At 41.1% G+C, this 14306-nt stretch overlaps 1 protein-coding gene across 1 annotated transcript in view; it reads left to right on the forward strand.

Moving 5' to 3' along the window:
* Positions 1–14306, forward strand: part of ccdc17 (coiled-coil domain containing 17) — a 62925-nt gene that overhangs the window by 1729 nt on the left and 46890 nt on the right. Inside the window, exon 3 of the mRNA XM_048602104.1 lies at positions 11187–11345. Coding sequence (XP_048458061.1) covers positions 11187–11345 — 159 coding nt within the window. The remainder of the gene's footprint in view (positions 1–11186; positions 11346–14306) is intronic.

Genomic DNA, 14306 nt, shown 5'->3' on the forward strand with positions numbered 1-14306 from the left:
TTTTAATTCTACGCCTTCTCATGTTTGATCCTCGCATAAGCAGGAACAGTTTGTCCCGAAATATTCTATCCACCTGCCTCATAATTCTGAAACTTGAATCAAGTCTCTTTATGGCAGCTTCCTACATGAGGAGAATGGTTCCAACCTCGCCAGTCTAACTTCATAATCTCTTCTGCAATCTTTCAAATATATTCACATTGTTTCTAAAGTGTGGTGTCCATAACTGCACATAGTAATCTGGCTGATGGATAATGTGTGTATTATAGAAGTTCAGTAAAACTTTCTTGCTCTTGTAATCAATGTTCCTATTAAAAATGCCAGGATAATATGCTCTACCAGTTGGTCTCTTCACCAGTCCTGTCACCTTCAGTGATCTGTGCACGTATGTACCCAGACCCCTCTGCTTTTGCACACTCTGTAGAAGTGTCCTTCATGTGTTGTATTACCTTGTCCTTGTTCATCCCAGCAGAATGCATCATTTACTACTTCTGTCCTGTCCTTATCTAGGCCCTTTATGAAGTTTTACACTGTCCTCTTGATGGTTTGCAATGTTTCCAAGTTATGAACCATCTGCAAACTTGGAAACTGTCCCTGCGTGTCAAAATCTACATTTAAGGTTTTGGAGTAGATCTGTAGCTCGGGTTGTGGATGTTGAGGTTGGTTGGTTAGCCGAGCTGATTTGTTGTTCCGCACACGTTTCGTTACCATGCTTGGTAACATCCATAGTGCAGCCTCTGATGAAGCGTCGGTGTGTTTTCCCGCCTGGTTTTTAAACTCTGGGGTCCGTTGCAATGGATTGCCTCACTTCCGGGTTTCCTCGGTAGTGGAATGTATATGGGGTCGAGTTCAATGTGTTTATTAATAGCCTGCTTCGTGGAGTGCCATGCTTCCAGGAATTCTCGTGCTTGTCTCTGCCTAGCCTGTCCCAGGATCTTGGTGTTGTCCCAGTCGAAGTCGTGGTTCTCCTTGTCCATGTGGATTGAGATGAGTGAGTATTGGTCCTGTCTTTTTGTAGCCAGTTGTTGTTCATGTACTCTTGTTGTTAGTTTCCTTCCTGTTTGTCCGATGTAGTGTTTCTCGCAGTCTCTGCAGGGAATCTCGTAGATGACATTGGTCCTGTCCATGGCAGGGAGTGGGTCTCTGCCCTTCCGCAAATTCAACCTAAACTATGGATATTCTACAGAGACGACACCTTTTGTCATCATTAAACAGACCAAACTAGAAGAGACACACAAACTCATAAATAACACCCTCACCGGAATAAAATTCACCAGAGAGGAGGAGAAGAACAAACAACTCCCATTCCTGGATGTCATTGTAGAGCGCAAGACAAATGGGGAACTGCAAACCAAAGTATACCAAAAAGCCACACACACAGACCAGGTATTGAACTTCAATAGTAACCATCCCAACACACACAAATGAAGCCGCGTGCGAACGCTATTTAAAAGGGCAACAACACACTGCAGCAACATAGCACTACACCAAGAGGAGGAGGAACCTCTCTTCCAAGTGTTCAAGGATAATGGATATCCAAAGAACTCTGTCAGGAGATGCCTACAAGACAAGCATCAGAAAGATTCTACACGCCCTGACACACACATCACACTACCCTACATCAGGAACATGTCAGAACTCACTACAAGACTTCTATAACCACTGGGCATCAGAGTGGCACACAAGCCCACATCAACCCTATGACAAGTGCTCACCCGAACTAAAGACCCACTCCCCACCATGGACAGGACCAATGTCATCTATAAGATCCCCTGCAGAGACTGCGAGAATTCCTGGAAGCATGGCACTCCACAAAGCATGCTATTAATAAACACACTGAACTAGACCCCGTATACGTTCCAGTACGGAGGAAACCCGGAAGTGAGGCAATCCATTGCAATGGACCCCAGAGTTTAAAAACCAGGCGGGAAAACACACCGACACTTCATCAGAGGCTGCACTGAGGACGTTACCAAGCACGGTAATGAAATGTGTGCGGAACAATAAACCAGCTCGGTGAGCCAACCAACCTCAACAAAATCTACATCATTCATATGTCAGGAAAACCAAGAATTCCCAATGCAAACTCCTGGAGAACTCCACTACAAACCTTCCTCCAGCCGAAAAAATACCTGTTGATCATTACGCTCTGTTTCCTACCACTTATTTAATTTTGTTTCCATGTTGCAATTGTCCCTTGTAGTCTATGAGCTATAATTTTTCCTCGAGTCAGTTGTGTAGCGCAGTATCAAATACCTTCTGGAAGTCCATGTATACTATTTCAACAGCATTACCTTCATAGTTTCTCTCTGCCTTTTCAAAAATGTCCAGAAAGTTAGTTAAACACAGTTTCGTTTTAGAAACACATGTTGGCTCTTCTGAATCAACCCACTTTTTTTCATGTGATTATTAATTCTGTCATGAATTTTTTGGAGGCATTTCCCCACCACTGAAGTTAAACTGACAGACTTGTACTTGCTGCACTTATTCTCAGAATCTGTTTTGAACAAGAGTGTGATGTTTATGATTCTGCAGTCTTCTGGTACCTCCTGAGTGTAGAAATTATTAAAAGATTATGGCCAGTGCCTCCACTACTTCCACTCCAATTTATTTCAGTATTCTTCAATCCATCTTCCCTGGTCCTGATGTCATCTTTAAGTACCAACAGTCAATTGGGCACACCTTTGTTATCAATTTTGAACCCTTCTTGTGACCGAGAGCTGGATTCTCCAAGGAGTGGCTATCATCCTCAGATTGCTACTCAGTCCTCTTTAATGTTAGGAAAGAGCTGGCAAGGGATTGCAATCAGTGAAATCTGACCTATCTGTTATCATGCAGGATACTGGAGGAGACAAACCATGCCCTCCTTTTTAACAGCAGTCAATTGCTATATTCTGTGTTTTTAATATCCAGCATTACAGAAGGCTGCTTTGTCAATTCCAGTGAAGGGGTAATTACTGCTCTTCCCAAGACCACAAGAAAATAGAGTCATGAACACCCCCTAGCCCATCATGCAAACCAGCCTTCCATCCTTTGACTCCATGTATACTTCCCTGCTGTTTCAGGAAAGCAACGAACAAAATTGAAGACTCCTCCCACCCTGGTTATGTTCTCTTCCCCTGTCAGGCCGAATATGTAACAGTATGAATAGATTCAAGAACCCTTCTTCCCTGCTTTATCAGCTTTTTGAATGGACCTCAAATGTTAATTCAGATCTTTCTCTCTCTGCACCTTCCCTGCGGCTGTAACACGCTATTCTGCAGTCTGTTGTGCTACCCAGATGCACCTTGTTTTTTATGATCTGTCTGTATAGCATGCAAACTACTGTATCTTGGTACATGACAGCAATAAATCATATCAAATACGTAAATATGTGGTTAGGATGCCAGGTAGGTAGATGTAGGGTAAAGGATTGAATGGTTTAGATAGCTGGGAGTGTGTGGGGTTTTCATTGGAGAGGGGCAAGTATTGGATCTGGTGGCAAGGGTGTCGGGTCCAATGGCATTTCTTGTTGGATAGCATCATATTAGACTTGATTATGAGCTGTTCCTGCATATGAACCTATTGTCACTCATGTACTGGAACACCTCAATCTCCCTGCACCTTGAAATTCTGCAGTTTTCCATTGAAGCAATATTCTGTAAGTTTTACTCTTCCAGGCAAAGTGGACATTTTTCTGTTTTCCCACATTTCCCTCCAACTGCCACATTTATGCCCACTCACTGAACCTATCTATCTACTACCTCCTGATAGCTACTTCAAAACATACTTTTCTACCTGTAATCTGCAAACTTCATGCCTTTGCTCCCCTACAAAAAGCTGTTGATAGTTGAGTCCACGGCAAAATCTCCTGAAGGACTCATCACAATCCTGTCAATCAAAGACTTATTGGTGCATACTTTCTGGTTTTTGCCAGTCAGCTAAACTTGTACCTAGGCTAATATGATACCTTCAAACTTTGAGATTTTATTTTCCACAATATCCTTTTGTGGCACGTTCTGCCTTCTGGAAATTCAAGTCCTGTATGTTTACAAGCATGCTTTAGCACAGGAACATAGATACGAGGAGCAGTAGTAGGCCATTTCATGATAATTATGGCTGATCATCCAACTCTTAGCCTGTTACCATGTTTCCTACATATCCTTTGATCCTTTTAGCACCAAATGCCATTTTTTTAACTCTTTGAAATCATGCAGTATTTTGACCTTGACTGCTTTCTGTGATAGTGACTGCCACAGGCTCACCATTTTAGGTGAAGAAATTTTCCTGTTATCTCAGACCGAACTGGTTTACCCCATTTCCTTAGACTGTGACCTCCAGGTCTGGATTCGTCCATCATTGGGAACACCGTTCTTGCATCTGCCCTGTCTAATGTTGTTAGAATTTTATAGGTTTCTATGAGACTCTCTATTCTTCAGAACTCCAGTGAATATAATCCTAGCTTATTCAACCTAATTTAGTTAATTCCAGATATGATCTCACTAAGGCTCCTGTGTAATTGCAGCAAAACATGCCTTAAATCATCTCACTATTAATGCCAAGACACTATTTACCTTCTTTACTGTCTGCTGTACCTGCATATTTATCTTCAGTGACTGGTGTACAAGGACACCCAGGTCTAGTTGCACCCTCCCTTCTCTCAATTTATAGCCACTCAGATAATCTGCCTTCCTGTTTTAGCTCCCAAAGTGGCTAACTGTACATTTGTCCACACTGTACTGCATCAGCCATTCATTTGCCCACTCAGCTTGTTCAAATAATACTGAAGCATCTTTGCATACTCGTTACAGCTCAGTCTCTATCCAGCTTTGTGTCATATGCAAATTTGCAGATATTACAATGCTTCCATTCTTTAAACATCATTTTCCATGTCACTACTTATCTCTCTTTCTTTGTCTCTATTCTTTGATATATCACATATCTCCCATATTTAATCCCCAGTCCCCACTGTTTAGTTTGAAAGCTTTACTAGTTATGTGGTTTACAAGAATACTGGTCCTAGCACAATTCAGCCATAAAGTATTCCAATGATACAAATCACAATTTCCACAGTCCTGATGTCGATAGCCCACAAGCCAGAATCTACATCTCCCACACAGGTCTTTAAGCTACAAATTCATCTCTAATTTTATGTACTGTATGCCAAATTGCACATAGCTCAGGTAATAATTCAGTGATTATTACCTTGGCAGTTCTACTTTTTAATTGAATGCCTAGCTTTCTCTGCAGAATCTTTTTTGCTAGTTCTGACTGTGTTGTTAGTACCTACATGGATATAACTACTGGAACCCAGTGAAAGGTACTTTAGTACCCTGAGCAGATATCCTGAAACTGGGCTGGCAATGACATTGTCTGTCTGGATTCTCAATCCTTGCTAAGGATGGGGTCAATCCCCCTCACTGTACTATCTGTTACTACTACATTCCTTTTCCCCTACATAAATGTCTTCCTCCGCCATAGTGCTATGGTCAGTTTATTCATCTACCTTGCAGCTATTCAAACAAGCTGAGACAGCTCCATCCCATTGGACCTACCCAAAACATTAACTCTGATTTCTCTCCACAGGTGCTGCCAAACCTGCTGAACTTTTCCAGCAATTTCTGTTTTTGTTAACTATGTACCAGGCAGCTCACCAAACAGCTAGCTCCTTTCTCTGTAGAGCAGTTTCCAATTCCAGTAGGCTCCAATGATCTATAGAATTCTTTCTTTTTCTAGTGTGTAATAAACTCTGTTTTTGTTAGAAGTATGTTGACAAACGCTTGTGAATATGTTCAGCAACCGATCATCGTGGTAACCAAATTGTAAAACTCAAACCTGTGGTCTTTGAAGAGGGTTTTTGTTCTGGAATCTGACTTGTCCAGTATTAACATTAGCTGGGATCATAACAATTTGAAAGCTCACATACCTGGTATGTTAAGACAACTTCCCAACTGCGTATTCAACCATATATTGAAGTGAATGACTAAAATGTGTCGCTTTTGAACGAGCAATGTTTGAAATTGATTGCTGTACAATTGTAATAATCACAGTGTGCTGGAGAAACGCAGCAGGTCTGATAGCATTTGTGAAGAGTTAATGTTTTGGGTCTGATATCACTTCACAACTAAAAGGTGTTGGAAAGTGTTACTGTAAGTCAGTTTGTGGATTTTGTGCACATATTACATCACATCGTTGACTTTTTCACAATACTCAAAGATTTGCATCCCATCAATCTAGCTGAGTTTGTAACTGAATCTGACAGTGCTTTAACACCTTATGCCAAATAGTTTAAAATCTCCTTTCCTTTTTACTGCTATTGATGACAATCATAACTCTCCTCTTCTCAAAGTGGGCAGTCACAGCACTCAGCTCAGTCTTATTGGCCATCATTACACTCCTTATTTGACAGAGCCTTTGCAGATAATGGAAAAGAGCTGCAATCAGAATTCCAAGTTGGTTGCATATGTTCAAGATTCTCCAAACATAATGCTTGCCTTACTGCTCCAGAAGCTAAGGAATCCAACCAGCAGTACGATATGAAAGCTTCAACAGGCTAGGTAACCTTGTGTGCAAAACTGTTCATTTCAAAACAGTTTTTTTAATTAAAAAGTGAAATAACTATTATGCTGATCCTTGTGGGAGCTGGTGGTCAGATAAGTTGACTTAAGAGAATAAATGACCATTCTAACCTTTGTAAAATCATAATGCAAGTTATTTTACTCAAAATCTAATTTTCTCTTTGACATTATGGAATGAAAACAACATGTTGCTAAGTGATCAATGTTTTGTTTTAAGATCTGTTCAAGTGATAATATGGTTGACTGCTCTCATTATATGATATGGTGTATAAGCACCTGAAACTTGTAGAAGTTACAATGGAAACCTATAATCTATTCTGTAAACACAATGAAATATTGGTTTCTTCTCTGATTTGTGGCTTTAAGCCTGATGATTCTGTCGATCACGTGCTTGCAGAATGCGGGAAGTGGGCAATAGACGTCAGCGTGTAAATCAACTGGAATTGTTACAATAAAGCTGATCCATTGAAACTTGGGAGGTGCAAAAGGTCCAGTCCATCTGTTCTATGAAAAATCAATGAGAAATACTTGTTGAGAATCCTAGTTAGAGCTGGTGAGTTTGAATTTTTTCCACTTAGTTTGGTCACCTGTCCTAACTGGATCCTTCTAAACTGAAAAACTAAACTACTGTCCCATTCAGTCTACATGATCTCTCATTTTGGAAATGACTCCCTAGTACTTGAGTTGTCCCTCTGCATCATCTCTGTTAATCTCAGAAAGTCAGCAAGTGACCTGTTGTCAGGTCTTCATCTTCCCTGAGTTCACCAATATATTTATGAGAATTTGTGAACAATTCCAGTTTCGTAGTTTGATTAATGTTCCGAAGGAAATAAAGGACAAAAAGGCTTTAATAGATTATCTGTCATTAAAAATAAAAAATCCAGAATGACAGTATTCTACTTTTTGCTTCTTTTGAAAACCAATTCACACAAATGAATCTTGCTCATTCTGAAGATAAACATTTAGTGGCAGGATTCAACATGCTGTAATTACCAATGTGTTCAGAAGATTTGTATTTTATTAGCCTTCGACGATGATGTATGATGCTGCAAAAAATTGTATATTTTAAATTCAAAATATGTGCTACATAACTACCACCACCACCACATAGCTGGTCCAGTTCAGTCTCCGGTCAATTGTAAGAATATTTGTTAGTGGGGGACTAATGTTAATTTGAATGTTAAGGTATAATGAATGGATTCTGTTCTGTTGAAGATGGCCTTTGCCTGGCACATGTGCCATGCTTGTTGGCTGTTACTTGCAGTTTATCAGCCAAGTCTGAATGTTGTCCAAGTCTTGTTCCAATTAACCATGGCTGAGGAGTCCCAAAAGGTGCTGAACATTGTGCAATCATCACCAAGCATCCCCACGTCTGACCTTTATGATATAGGGAAGGTCATTGATGAAACTGAAGATGGATGGGTCTTAGACAGTCCTGCGAGGTGCTCCTGCAGTAGTTTCTCTGCACTGAAAACTTCTGGCAACCGTAGCCATCTTGCTTTTTGGTTGGTATGACTCTAACAATTGGAGAAGTTTCTTCTCAATTCCCATTAACTCCAGTTTTGCTAGAGCTCCTTGATGTCGCACTCAGTCAAATGTGGCATTGATGTCAAGGGCAATCACATTCATTTATCCTCTTGAATTCTGTGCTCTTTTTTCCCCATGTTTGGAACAAGGTTAAATGAGTTCGAAAGGTGAAGTGGGTGTGGTAGAACCAAACTGAGCATCAGTGAAAAGTTTATCATTTAGGGAAGTGCTGTTTGATAACCTTGTCTCTGATACATTCCATCATTTTGATAATTGAGATTACACTGAGGACAGTAATTGCCTGGACTGGATTTGTCCTGACTTTTGTAAACCGGGAATAACTTAGAAATTTTCTACATTGCCAGGTAGATTGCTGTGTTGTAACTGCAACTGAACAGCTTGTCGAGGGACACATCTGGTACTGGAGCAGAAATCTGCAGTAGCACTGAAGTCGAATGTTGTCAGGGCCCACAGCCTTTGTCGTATCCAGGCCTTCGGCCGTTTCTTGCTATGGCATGGAGCCAAGTTATGACATGCTGATCTCCAAAGCTATGTCAACCTTCAGAAGACTCATCACATTCCCCAGAAATGATATTATTCAAACAGAAAGAGCAATGAAAGTAGAATTAAGAAGCTTTATATTTGCATTTTTTTAAACATTTAGCACTTATTATATCCTTGTTGCAGTCCGTTTGGAGACAGAGGTCAATTAAGCACATTCGGAAAGAAAGATTGTGTTGGATGAATCTGACTGAATACTTTTCAGAAGTGTTAGTTAGGAATTTGTTGAGATTTACATGGATCTAGGTTTCACTTGGTAGGGTATGGACAGTGAAGTTGCAACAAAGATGTAGTATTTGAACTTCAAAATATGTCTTGAGCCTTTTTGAATTTTGAAATACTTTCAAATGAAAGCAATTTGTGATTTTTCAGTTTAGCATAGATGAAAATGTTTTAATTTACAACAACACAAGCAAATACACAGATCAGAACTTATTAAATGGAAACAGCATGATCAAGCAATACAATCTGCAATAAAATTAAAACATTTTCTTTTGTGATTTTTAGACAGCAAAATAATTGATTCAAATGTTGCACAACAATATTTATCACTTTCTGCCTACTTAATGCTTCCTGCTGACAGCTTTTCTTGCAGCATTTAATGTCCATTGTTCATTCTTGATTTTATGCTGCAAAAATGTTTCCCTTAGTTTGATATTGTTACACTCCGAGAGCTGCTATTTCACTTACTAGGGAAAGTCAATTGAATATTTTCTTGGCTGATGACTTGAAGCAGGTTCTTGTGGCATAAATGGTACATATCTAAATATTATTCCCTGATATAAGCTCTGGAGCACTTTACTTGTCCGACAAAATTACTATTAACATTGTCAGAATAATTTTTCATTTAATGTCTTCACATAGTTGTTTTCCTGAGGTATCTAAACCAACCAAAAATAAAAGTTTTGTTTGAAATGCCCTTTAATCTGTTCAGTTGTATCAGAGTCAACCACATTGCTATGGATCTAGAGTCACAAGTAGACCAGACTAGGTGAAGATGGCATATTTTCTTTCGCTAGGCCATTTATGAACCAGATGGGTTTTTAAGGACAATTGATAATGATCTCATGGTTACCAACAAGTGAACTTTAAATTCTAGATTTATTGCATTTAAATTTCACCATCTGCAATGGTGGAATTCAAACCTCTGACCCCAAAGCACTAGCCTGGGTCTCTGGATGACGAGTCCAGTGGCAATTCCATAATAAATCAGCAGACCGAACAGGTCAGCATTTTGTGGTCAAGTTTGGAACCATGCCTTGAAATGTTAAAGATTTGGCAATGTTATTGAATTTTACTATAGATGCAACTATGTTTTGGCTCTCTTGGCATATAAAATGATGCACCACCAAAATATGGGAAAATGATTACTTTAAAGCTTGCAGTTCTTGGTAAAGAAAGCGAAATGATTAACCAAAGTAGAAAATAATTTCCAGTGAAGCTCACAGTTAATCAAGTTTTTGCTGAGAATACTGCTGTCCAGTATAGATGTGGACCCGAAGTTACCTTTTGTGAATGATTTTCCCTTGTGTATTTCTCGTGATGTACCTGATCACAGTTTTGTTCCAGAGGTCCCAAATCTGGTTTTTACCAGGAATGGTTTGTTAGAAAGTGCTTCTGCATACTCTGTCTGTACTGGTGAAGTGGCACAGGGAAGCAGTGTCTCCACTGCTTGGCCAGGCTACAGCAGTGTAGGTATTCCCATTTCTCATAACCCTGTATGGTTTATTCTCTGCAATTGTTTATCCAATGCCATTTGAAAACCACATTTAGACGCTACCTCCTAGATCCTAATCACGCTGCATTAAAAAGATTGTAATATCTCATCGCCTCTGCTTCTTTTGCCAATTACCAGAAATCCTTGGATTCTCAGCTCTTATGCTAATAGGAACAATTTCTGTGTATGTATACTTTCTATGTACACTGTCCCATGAATTTGAAGGCCTCTACCAAATCTCTTCAACTATCTCCAGTGATGCTGGAATTCAAGTGCCTCATCCTTGCCACAATTCCCATCTAAACTTTTCTAATGCTTCTGAAATTGTCACATTTTCTGGATTTGCGTAGGTCGTACAAATGCAAGAAGTTTAAACAGAGACTGCAAACTGAGTTGCATAATATTGCTCTGTTTGTCTGGTTCAGTGTGCATCACAAAATTATTTCCAAATGCTAACCACCTCTAATTTTGTCTTTCATCCTAATCCTAGGTAAATTTGAAGTCACTTTGGATTGTTTCTAAAGGGCATATATCCAAACTACAAAATATAACCTAACTCTAATTGAAAGTCTAATATTTTGCTCACTGGCTGTGAATCTATATACCTATCCAGATTTTCGCCACATTAAAGTATGCATATACAGTCTTGCAACCAGTCCTGTCTGCTTAAAAAAGAATGTTGATTCTCTGCAGATCACTTGTATTCATTTTTTAAAAATTCTGAACGACAAAAAGACACCACAGATTTAATTAGTGGGTAATTTGGTGGATATTCATACGGACAAAGAAAGAACCTTTATCCTCTAATATGGATGCTTCATATCTAGGACAAGGAAAATAAGAAGGGAAGATTCCACCAGCAAAAAGGGGAAGTGAATCACCTTGATATCAATCCACTGAATGAAAGAGAATGGAAACTCTTGCAGGGACAGCAACCTGAAATTAGTTTGTCTGATGGTCGTACCTTTAGAAGATTAACTGATGAGGTAAGGCAATGTCATATGAATCAATAGGAAACAATATCTTAATGAATGAGGGTGATAGAGGAAGAGATAATAACAAAGACTGAAATTAGTGGTGTGTTTAAAACTGCTAAAACCTGACTACTTTGGTGACTACAATAAAAATGTTGAAGCCTGATCTAGTGAACTGCAAACAGAATTACCTCATCCAACTTTCTTCCAGCTAACACACTTCCAGACTGTTACAAAATCTCAAAACCAAAGAACTGCAGATGCTGGAAATCAGAAACAACATCAGAAATTGCTGGAGAAACTCCACAGGTCCAGCAGCATCTGTGGAGAGAAATCGAGTTAACGTTACGGGTCGAGTGACCCTCCTTCAGAAAGGGGTTCTGAACAAGGGTTACTGGACCCAAAACATTAACTCTGTTTTCTTTCCACAGATGCTGCTAGACCTGCGGAGTTTTTCCAGCAATTTCTGATTTTGTTCCAGATCATTACAGTTGATCAGAATGTCATTGTCATTGTTTTGGTGTGTTGTGTGGATAAACCTGCATCCGAACTGTCTGAAGCATTCTAACCTACCATTACACCCAATATGAGGCTTTACTGTTCTGTTGTTATTTATGTTGCCACTGCAACCATGTGGAAACGGTCCGTTTTATATTTTGCTGCACCTCAAGAGCCCATTTCTACTTATGGCCACAACAGAGTTTCAATATTCTATTCAAAATTATGTGTGCCATCATCTCTGTCTCGCTCTCGCTGTCTTGCTCGCTCGCTCTCCCTCTCTCAAAGCACCTCTTTCAAAATTATTACAATTCCACATTGAAGAATTATGGAATTGCTGCAAGGCAAGAGACCATTTGGCCATTCATATCTACACCACCTCCTTGCTGAAAGAGCATTTCACTTAGTGCCATTCTCCTACATCCACCCCATCAACTCTGAACATTGTTCCTTTTCAAATAACAAGACTGTGACAATACAATAGCTTTAAGAGATGTATTTTGTCCTTTTTTAATGAAGAAAGGGTGAGACACAGGTGATGAATGGTCTGTTCAAAGCCAATAAAGAAACAGCATGTCAAGTCTTTTTTTAAGAAAAATCATTGTAACCATAGAAGTAGCCTGAATAGATAGAAATCTCCCACAGAACCAGAATTTTTTAGTTTTAGCTTTCAGCAAATGCTGGGGTTTTGAAGTTAGATGTGGAAGCTCTTATTTCTCTCTCTTTTACAGCTAAAAGCTGGGATTCTCAACCTGCTACTAGAATTGCATGCGAGACAATCTATTTTACCAAATTTGCCTTTGCAGGGGTGCGTTTATGGGGTGTTACTATATTGGAACAGTTCATTAGAAGTAGTTAATATATATATTATTTTGTTAAACATTTTGATAGTTACAGTTAAGCCAATTCTTTTATTTTTGTTTTATCGGTATTTTAATTGTAGTGTAAAAATGAAGTGTGTTGTGTTTAAGCCCTCCGCTTCTTCCTGTCCCGCAGGCCTGACCAGTCCCCCTCCACTGATACCCTCATCCGCTTTGCCAAACTTGTCCTCACACTCAACAACTTCTCTTTCAATTCCTCCCACTTCCTACAGACAAAGGGGGTAGCCATGGGTACCCGCATGGGCCCAAGCTACGCCTGCCTCTTTGTAGGTTACGTGGAACAATCCCTCTTCCGTACCTACACCGGCCCTAAACCCCACCTCTTCCTCCGTTACATTGATGACTGTATCGGCGCCGCCTCATGCTCCCACGAGGAGCTCGAACAGTTCATACACTTCACCAACACCTTCCACCCCAACCTTAAGTTTACCTGGACCATCTCTAACACCTCTCTCCCCTTCCTGGACCTCTCTGTCTCCATATCGGGCAACCACCTAGAAACCGATATTCATTTCAAGCCCACCGACTCCCACAGCTACCTAGAATACTCCTCCTCCCACCCACCTTCCTGCAAAAATGCTATCCCCTATTCCCAATTCCTTCGCCTCCGCCGCATCTGCTCCCAGGATGAGGCATTCCACTCCCGTACATCTCAGTTGTCCTCGTTTTTCAAGGACCGTAACTTCCCCTCCTCGGTGGTCGAGAACGCCCTCAACCGTGTCTTCCACATCTCCCGCACCTCATCCCTCACACCCCGTCCACGCAATAAGAACCAAAAAAGAATCCCCCTCGTCCTCACGTACCACCCCACCAACCTCCGGATCCAACGCATCATCCTCCGACACTTCCGCCATCTGCAATCTGACCCCACCACCAAAGACATCTTTCCCTCCCCACCCTTATCTGCTTTCCGGAGGGACAACTCTCTCCGTGACTCCCTTGTCCGCTCCACACTCCCCTCCAGCTCCACCACACCCGGCACTTTTCCCTGCAACCGCAGGAAGTGCTACACCTGCCCCCATACCTCCTCCCTCACCCCCATCCCAGGCCCCAAGAAGACTTTCCACATCAAGCAGATGTTCACCTGCACATCTGCCAATGTGGTATACTGCATCCGCTGTACCCGGTGTGGCTTCCTCTACATCGGGGAAACCAAGCGGAGACTCGGGGACCGCTTTGCAGAACACCTACGCTCGGTTCGCAATAAACAACTGCACCTCCCAGTCGCGAACCATTTCAACTCCCCCTCCCATTCCTCAGACGACATGTCCATCCTGGGCCTCCTGCAGTGCCACAACGATGCCACCCGAAGGTTGCAGGAACAGCAACTCATATTCCGCTTGGGAACCCTGCAGCCCAATGGTATCAATGTGGATTTCACAAGTTTCAAAATCTCCCCTCCCCCTACCGCATCCCAAAACCAGTCCAGCTCGTCCCTGCCTCCCTAACCTGTTCTTCCTCCCACCTATCCCCTCCTCCCACCTCAAGCCGCACCTCCATCTCCTACCGACCAACCTCATCCCGCCCCCTTGACCTGTCCGTCCTCCCTGGACTGACCTATCCCCTTCCTAACTCCCTACCTACACTCACCTTT

This window comes from Rhincodon typus, chromosome 10 (assembly GCF_021869965.1).
Source record: "Rhincodon typus isolate 14 chromosome 10, sRhiTyp1.1, whole genome shotgun sequence".
In the NCBI taxonomy this organism is placed as follows: domain Eukaryota; kingdom Metazoa; phylum Chordata; class Chondrichthyes; order Orectolobiformes; family Rhincodontidae; genus Rhincodon; species Rhincodon typus.